Consider the following 9,660-nt stretch of genomic DNA (forward strand, 5'->3'; position numbering starts at 1 on the left):
TTTACCTCTGAATGAGGTTCAGATGTGACTGCTTCCTGTTACTCATCAAACAATTGAATGCAACATAATGAACAAACCATCACAATAACTCTTTAAGTTAAACCAGTAATACCACATTAAATGAATGCTCAGCCCTGACATCCTCCAAACGTTACGAGACAAAGCCAAATCATCACCAGACATTGTTGTACGGGTGATGTTCATCAACTACAGTATGTGCCACACCCGTGTAATCTGTTCTGAGATCAGCGCCGTTCTGGTTCTTTTCCAATCTGTTGTCCGGGGTGTGTCGTGTTTTGACCGACGGGGAATGCTGGTATTTTATTGAGCGTTGCTGATATTTAACACAAAAATGGTTCATGGAGCCAGAGGGCCTCTCGCTTGAGAAATCTGGATATTCTAACATGACCTCTGGACTTATTACACAAAGCCTGCATGTATGTGGCTTTGCTTCAGAAAAACTATATTTCTATTTGAATAAGTCACGACCGGCAAGCAGTGGAAACGGCAAGGTCAAGAACATATGTATCAAAGTCATTTTACAAAGACAAAACTCCCAAACGCATGCACACAGATATTTATTCATATATGCAAAATAAACATGATTTTTTTTGACGTATAGTGTATTGTTGTTTTTGCAGTTTAGCCAGATTGATGTAGGGTAAGTCTTCACAGCATTATATAAACAAGATTGTGTGTGCGATTCACTCACTGTCACTCCAAGCTTTGGGTAATAAGGAGTGTCTCCGATGATGTCGTCCTCTGGAGGAGTGATTCTCAGAAAGTCCAGGTGATCAGGTCTGTTGGGGCGACCCAAAGGCTCCTGGGAAATGGAATCCTCTCCATCCAGCATCCAGATCTCGTCCGGTCGTGACAGAGAATTTTCTGTACAACACAAACGATGACATGCTGACTGATCTATTTCATATCCAGAATACAAAACACGCTTATGGGGTCCGTAACGATAGTCTAGACAAATGTATTTCTTAAAGATTAACACTTTTCAATGATATTTGTTATTTTGTAAAAGAATTGACCTCTTTCAAAGTTTGATCAAAACTTCTGCGTTTAATTAATACAAAATGAATAGATCAGACTCTGAAAGGAAGAAAAATAACAATGACAATCATTTTTTAATGAATGAAAGTAAAATTAAGAAAGCCAAATCCTAAAACAGAGCTTCTTCAAGCAGTAAAAGCACAAAATATCTCATGCACAACATTAAAAAACAGTTTAGAGGAATAACAGAAAATTCTAAATATGGGATTAATAAATGCTAAATGGATCAAATACATCAATACAAACATGTTATTAGAAAGTATAGGTGCTTTTGTAAATAAATGCATGAACATTCTAATATACAATAATGTAATTCTGAATAAACCAACATCAGATCGCGTTTAGCTGCTCTCCGTCATCCTCAAAAGACAATCAGAAGGTTAGTTAGTCACGTTGGGACGTTTTTTACTACAGATGCTTTTCACATGAAACATCATAGTGACTGTAGAAGATCAGTGGAAATGAATAAATTCAGTGTTTGTGCTTTACTTACGTTTGGCATTGAAATTGAGCGGTTGTGCACGTGCATGCTCGTGTCTCTTTGGAGGGTGAGGGGCGTGTCCAAAAGATGAATATCAAAATATTTAAAGGGGTCATATGGCGCGAATACGTGCAGTGTTTCCCACAGGATTTTGACAGACTTGTTGCGCTGGTGACATCACAAACTAATTAGAATACTTGTGACGTCATCACGTCGTGTTAGCACTTGATATCTGTTTTAATTCTCGTCTCTGATCTGTCACATAATACTGTATTTTACAACTAAATGCCACCAGCATTCACTTTTTCTGCTAAAATCCTGCTCTATAAACGCATTTTTCAAAATCACAAAATAAGTAAATCTACATTATAGAGTGGTTTCTGTATTAAGAACGCTCCTTCATAATATAGTTTTATACACAACTACACGAAGCTAACTGCTCGCGCGGACCGCTCAAGTAATACATTGTATGGGAAACGTCTTTGGTGTGTTATAAGTGATAAAAAAATCATAATCATGCTTATTTTGGCCAATATTGAGATCCCGATTATTTAACACGATAACTCATTAACCTTTAAAACAACATAGAAAAACTTAGCTTTTAAACTCAGAATTTAACTGAAAAATAAATATTAAGAAATAGCACAGCTGAACCACTGTAAAGGAAAGTGTGCGCTGTGGATTTATACCACAAGAAAAGAGAGAATCCTCGCTAAATGGAATGCGGCACAATAATGAATATATATTTGTTTTAATCGTGTCATATGACCCCTTTAAAACGTTCGACACCTAGCTGAGGCTTACATGTACTTTATTCAAAGCTTATTTGAGCGTTAAAGTCCAAGAAATATGGTGATTAAGTAAACCCAGCAAAAACGCCTCGAACAGACATTTACATACGATTTCAGAGACATTTCACAAACTGTATTTAATGAATAAGTCCGTTTAGCTGAGAAATATGATACTTTTTTGCTGGGTTTACATTTACACCAATAAACGAGTATGATAAAACACACGCAAGGTTAAAAGTGCGCACGCTGCAGTGATGAACGATTCTTCATTATGATAATGCATCTTAAGTGCTGGTTCAGTTCCAGTCCATCAGTTTATTGCACTGCTGCGGAGCTTATAGGATTTCTGTCTTCACTAATACAGTAGAACAAAAGCTGTCTGACTGTTTTAACACAGGAATACAAAAACAAATACCTTTTACTCACTCATACACAAACACACACACACACACATCTCCATGTGGACAGTTCATATGCATAATGATTTTTATAATGAACAAACTGTATATTTCATCCCTTAAACCTAAAGATCATAGAAAACTTAAATCAAAAAATGTCGTTCTGTACAATCAGCAATTTTGGTGACACTGGTCCCCATGAGCTGGTGTGCATTCAGGTTAAGGTCCCCACTGGGATATAAAAACAAGGCCACTCATGAACAACAAACAGCGCCACCTTGTGGACAACAATTACTGTACATCATGATAATGTAATACAAGATGTCACGGTGGTACTGTAAACATCATAATGGTAATTATATTCTGGTAAAAAGTGTCATTTACTTTCAAGACCGTGTCCACTAAAGATTTAGCCTGAGGTTACACGATAAGAAGTAAATGGGATACACATTTGGCTTTTAGACTGGGCTAATGACAGACAGACACACACACGTCAGACCAACCGCATGTGTTCATAGTCGAGTTCTTTCTGAATGTGGCTTTAAAAAAAGAAAACATTTATGACACAGTAAGGCCTTGTATTCAACTGTTCTAAGTTGAATCAGTTTAGTTTAGTTTTAGATTGGAGTATTCTTCAAGTTCATAGGACAAAAGCACAAACCATAGAAAACAAGAAAAACTGTATTTTAAGCTCATGTTCTGCCTTCAATACAAACAATTTAATTCCAGCGAAGTTTGAGATATTTGAGTTTCTTCCATAAAGACATTAAAGCTCAAAACGCTAAAAGCATTGATTCTGACAATGCTTTTATTAGAGCTCATCTTGTTTTCAGATGTGTTTAAACTAACCTGTGATAAGCAGAAATAAAATATAGAAAATAAACAATTACTGACAGTGAGCTGTAAAATGAACAAACGGATCGTTCGATGAAAGAACTCTTAAAAGAGATTTCTGACCACACACACAAATGTCTGGATTGTCCCTGACCCATGTGTCTCACTAAATGATCGGGTGAAGGAGCGTTCTGTCCGTCACTGATGAGGGTCATGGGTCGTCTGCATGATGACTTTATTAGATTAAAATGATACAGAGAAACCCACACTGGCCATGAGCAATAAAACAAGAAGAAGCAAACAACTAATTCTTCCCTCGAGAACATCCAGCTCCTCATTTCATTCACAGAGTTTTGGAGATTCTGTGAAACCACTACAGACGTCTGCATGAACTGGTTAAAGTCAATAATGTGAGGAACTGACCAGTTACACACAGCTGATATTTATAGCGTATTGATTGATGAAATATAACACAGTAACGCAGATAAACTCTTAACCCAATCACTGCTGTTAGACAATCTATCCACTTCTTTAATATACAGCACAAACGTCAGCAAGTACTACAAAGAAATGAAATAGCTATTTCAAATAATCACATTTCGTCTTACACGTTGCACACACACTACTTGAAACCTCAAACACCTTAGCAACCATACAGAAATGCCCGGCGACCGCCACGCCACCATCACCATCGTGTTGAGGATTTCTGCACAGAAGAAACCACGGACACCTTAATATGTGTGTGTGCTGTTTTGAGGCGACGATCATATCAAATTGAGCACTGTGATGTCACAAAAGCAGTCATGAAGGTTTATGGGAAATTGTTCTCTGTCATCACAACCATGGGATCCGGCTTATGTCCCTCAGAAGTTCTTTCTTCTGTTCAAGCAACAAAGCATCTTAATCCTTTTCCTCTCATTAACGCACCGGACTTCTGAAGGAACCAATCAAAATCTTTAAAAGCCGACACAGGTCGCCTCCCTCCGTTCGGCTCAATGGGATGTCGTTCTGCACATCATGAAACCATTATTTTCATGAGAAGCTAAAGGGTTTGAACCTGAGCCAACCCGCTCGCTTTTTCTTGGTGAGACTGTTGCTTTGTGCTGACTCACACAGACACACACACATGCAATCACACCTACACACACGGATGCAATCACACACACACACACGCATTCACAGTCACACACAAACACAGTCACACACAAACACATTCACACACACACACTCATTCAGTCACACACAAACACAGTCACACACAAACACATTCACATTCACACACACTCATTCAGTCACACACAAACACAGTCATATACACGCAGTCACACACACACACGCATTCACAGTCACACACAAACACAGTCACATACACGCAATTACACACACGCAATCGCAGTCACACACAGAGTCACACACACGGATTCACAGGCACACACAAACAGTTTCACACACACAGTCCTAGTCACACGTAGTCAGACACACACATGCAATCACAGTCACACACACACGGATTCACAGTCACACACAAACAGTTTCACACACACAGTCCGAGTCACACACACACACACACACACACGCAGTCAGACATACACATGCAATCGCAGTCACACACAATAACAAACGCAGTCACACATGCAATCACAGTCTCACACACACAGTCCGAGTCACACACACACACACGCAGTCAGACATACACATGCAATCACAGTCACACACAATAACAAACGCAGTCACACATGCAATCACAGTCTCACACACACAGTCCCAGTCACACACACACATGCAATCACAGTCTCACACACACACAAACAGTCACAAGCACACATTTAATACACAGCCTCACACACACTCGGTCCAACAAATATTCACAAAAACACACCATCACACAAAGTCTCACTCTTACACACAAAGGTTGTTTTGGTATTTGCCATAGACACACCACACATGAACAAACACACACACACACACACACACACAGTCTCACAGGCTCATTTACACAAAATCTAATAATGGATCTCTGGGTTCTGGCCTGTTTATCCTCGAACATTTGAGGCACATGACAATAAAGACCCATTGACTGAAGTCAACGCTGGATTCAATGCAAGTCCTGAAACCGCTTTTACTGAAAACGTCTGTGATATCTGAGCTCAGCGAAAGTAAAAGCACCTTTATCTTCAAGTTTTTTTTTCATGGAGACCCATCATCATGTAAACCCAGCGGTCACTCACCTGAGACCGTGGCACTGGATGTGCTTGCACCGTTTACATTGACGTCCTGTCGGCAGAGGTTCAGGTCCAGCCTCGTGATCGTCCTGCGGTTTCCGTTTCTATCCATGACCTCTGTGGTGGTTTTGGACTGGTCTCTGGAGGAGCGTTCGTTTCCATCGTCCTCCTCTGGTAGCAACACGATACGATGGTTCATCTGAGGACTGGGCAGTTTGGACGATAGCGGTGACATGATCTGGAGAGCGTTGCTTGGAGGATAAGACACATTGAAAACGCCCGAGAGAGAGGATGATGTGGGACTTTTGGTCCAGGGCCGAAGGTTTGAGGTTTTCGAACGAGCATCGATGGGAGATAATGGTGTTACGGTCGATGGCCCGTTCCTCTCATGTTCCGAAATGAATCTTTCTTTTAGGTCTTCGGAGCACAGTGAAGCTGTGTGTTTGACCTTTAGATTGTCTGTTAAAATAAAGTCTCTCCGGTTGACGTCATCACACAGTTGAACTACCGTCTTACCTACAAACTCCTGATATGTACAGCGGTTGTCTTCGGTCTCACGTACATGATTTCTCTCCCGTAGAACACTCACAGGTTTCTCGTTTTCGTATCCCAGACAGAGACGATTATCAAAATCCACTAGTGCAGAGCAAATATCCATCTCAGACTCAAAACCTCGAGGTTCCTCCATGAAATCCCAGCCATCGTGAGCGGCATGAAAGTGCTCATCCATGGGAAGAAGGGGCTGGCTGGATACACTGACGTAAGAGCCCGATCCGGTGGTATCCGCTTCACGGACGGGCGTTCCTGGCGCTTTTGGATGCTTCGGAACCTCTGAGGTCATATTCTGCATCTTCTTTTTCATTTTGTTCTGTAAGGACGCCTCCGCACTGTCCATCCGTTTAGAGCCCAGCTTCTTTAACTTCCGAACCCTGGAGACCGCTCTCTTATGCTCCGGGGATAAAGACGGGTGACCGATGCTGACATCACATCCAAGGTGTTCTCCGTACCCTTCCGGCTTCCCGTCCTGGTTACCCATCCTCAACCTGTCTGCGCAGCCGCCGCATAAAGACAGAACGTCCGTCAGCAGCTGAACGTGTTCCAAGGCCAGCCAGTGAAGCTGTGCAAGAGCTCCTTTTGTTGCCTCGCAGGACTGCAAGATCTCCGCAGCTGATTTGTAAGACTGGCTTCTTTGTTTAGTCTCGACGGTGTCTTCGCCCCTCAGGTCACGATGATGTCTGTATGGAGGCTGGACATCCCGAGAGCTGCCACGCGAGGAACCGCGAGACCTCCTGGAAGGAGAGTACAGACTGACGAAACACATCTCCTGGATGGGTTTGTACAGACGCAGCACTGTGTGAGTGCCTTCCATTACCAGAGCCATTTCAATTAATCACACTCTTAAATTAAGTTGGCGGTTGTCTCGAGGGTCTCGACTCAAGTCGGGGACGGCCAGGAGCCGACCGGCAGGGTGGATATTCGTCACCTGGGCAATCGAAGGCCTGTCAAAACAAAAAAAGCGCACATTCAATTTGAAAAAAGTACGTATTCTCTTAAAAACCAAAAATGAGCAAGCCAGACGATAACGCATGATAAACAACTTCTGCAAACATTTATTTTGTCAATTTCTATGCGGTTGTGCCTCGTACGTAGCTGTGTCCGGCTTGTAACGCCGTGCCAGACACAATGTGTGGCCAATGAATAAACCGTGGCCAAAAATATGCATGAATTCATATTGATGTAAGCCAACAGTGTGTCAACACACAATGTCTTTTGGTATTACAGGCTTTGAACTCGGCACAAATTACAATATCAATACAGATATCCTTGAAATAACCCGTAGAGCACACATCAATCTCACCGGCTCAGAATAACTCAGCCATTAATGCACAAAGCATTTCAAAAGAGTCCAATCTTTTATAAGCTGCAGTGAATGAATATGAACACGAAATCCATCTCATATGTGCAGAACAGCATTGCATTGCACTGCTGCAGTGAATAATCTGCACTTTTTTTCTGCATCATTTATTATGCAGAAAGTTATTTTTCACTGATGCTGCAAACATGCATGCAGTTCACTTTTTAAATGGCATTGCTATTGCTTTATATATTTGATATTGTATATGTAAATGCTTTCTCTGATTATGCCGGCAATTACACATTATTCAATAAAAATATCTAGAAAACAAACCTTGATAGAGTCAATTGATTGGTCTTCATTCAGCAATAACAAGAATTAAAATATTAATAGAATTCGATAATAAAAATGGCATTTATACGACATCAGCAATAAAACAAGTGTTTCCTGTTACTCCGACCACATCCGCGTGCACGTTCATCTGATATTAAATGTATGTTTAACGGCAATAATCATGTGTTATATGAAGTTAAAGCGCATCTCACCGTTTGATCTTCATGTCTGATCTGCGTCTGATCTGCAGCAGCGGAATCGAGCCTCCTGTGGGACGGAGCTCTCGCACTGTGATTGACACGCGGACGCACCAATCAGAGACGACAGCGATCGTTTCCGCGCTTGCTGATTGGTCGGTGTGGGACGGCGCCGCGGACGCTCGTTCAGCTGCAAGATGTCACACAGAAACTTAAAGGGAAAGAAAACAGTGACGTTTAAAACATTTTAACATTTTAAAACAGTGTTTAAGCTCATTATGAACTTTATTCAAACCGTGTTCTAATATTTTCACCCGTCCATCTATCCAGCTTTCTGTCGTCCGTCTCAAAGTTTTAAGATTTAACATTCCTGACCATTTAGTTATTGTTGCGATAGAAATAAAACATAGAAATAGTGTTAATGAATCTATAATATCTGATGTGAAGGAAAATATCTTACAGTGCATGAGGAAGATCCTTTATGTAAGTTTATTGTAGTAACAGTAACTATATAGCTCAGACTGGCGGAAATGGACGTCAGGAGAACCAGTAAAACAGCTTTTATTTTAATCCTCAGTGTCATCACACACGCATCCAATACATTCACTTTTTTCCCAAGACCACAAGTTATTTAACTTAACGTGAACGATTGAAATATTTTAAGGTGGTGAGAAGAATGATTGCAACCCAAACAGAAACCACTAACTACTGTGAAGGCCAAAATGACTTGATTTAACAATATATAGAGATTATGACATTTCACCTGAGCCTGTTCTCAAGAACATTACAGTTTTTATACAGACGCTAGGACACATTTCTCAATACTTAGGTCACTTTTGCAAAACTCTTCACACAGTTCTCCTAACCAACTCTCAGCTTGACAAAGCAGTTCATTTCACATTCAAAACACTTTATTCAGGTCTCAAATCAACTCATTCTTCCAGAACACTAGCAAAGGTTGACAGCCGACAAACACACTTTGTCACCCAAAAAACAATGACCTAAAAACACTAACAACATGAAGCATTATAGAATATTTTCTTGTGTAAAACAAGGACACATCTCTGTTTATAATTCACTGCAATATATGTCACTGGAATGAGTCAGACGCAGAATTCGTCAATATTTTATGTCATTTGTTATTTTTTTGCACCGAGTAATTTCAAAATACATGAATTTGTACACACACCATCCACTGATACAGATACAATAGTACAGTAATGCTAATCGGTCTTCACCATTTGGCCACAGGTTCTCATCCACATCACATCTTCTGGCATCTAAGGCAATACACCTAGGAAAGAATCTTCTGGCATGCCTGATCCATCCCAGCCACCCCTCTTCCTCTTTCAGCCACTTGTCTATTTCTGGCTCGGTCCATGTTTACATCACAATACAAAACTATTCAGCAGTTTCTCCTTTTGTTAATGAAATTGAAAGAGTAACACCTGTTTAGAGGTTCATCTACAATGAGAATCAGCTGTGGCTGG

General features: G+C 40.7%; 1 protein-coding gene across 1 annotated transcript in view; it reads right to left on the reverse strand.

Annotated features, from left to right (window-relative positions):
• LOC306895839 (uncharacterized protein) overlaps positions 1-8,381 on the reverse strand; it is a 43,159-nt gene extending 34,778 nt beyond the window's left edge. Inside the window, exons 1-3 of the mRNA XM_079459379.1 lie at positions 8,186-8,381; positions 5,792-7,284; positions 563-885 (exon numbers count right to left, since the gene is read on the reverse strand). Of these exons, the coding sequence (XP_079315505.1) occupies positions 563-885; positions 5,792-7,166 (1,698 nt within the window). The 5' untranslated portion in view covers positions 7,167-7,284; positions 8,186-8,381. The remainder of the gene's footprint in view (positions 1-562; positions 886-5,791; positions 7,285-8,185) is intronic.
• Positions 8,382-9,660: the final 1,279 nt, after the last annotated feature.

Source organism: Barbatula barbatula (assembly GCF_947034865.1).
Source record: "Barbatula barbatula genome assembly, chromosome: 6".
NCBI classification, from domain to species: Eukaryota; Metazoa; Chordata; class Actinopteri; order Cypriniformes; family Nemacheilidae; genus Barbatula; species Barbatula barbatula.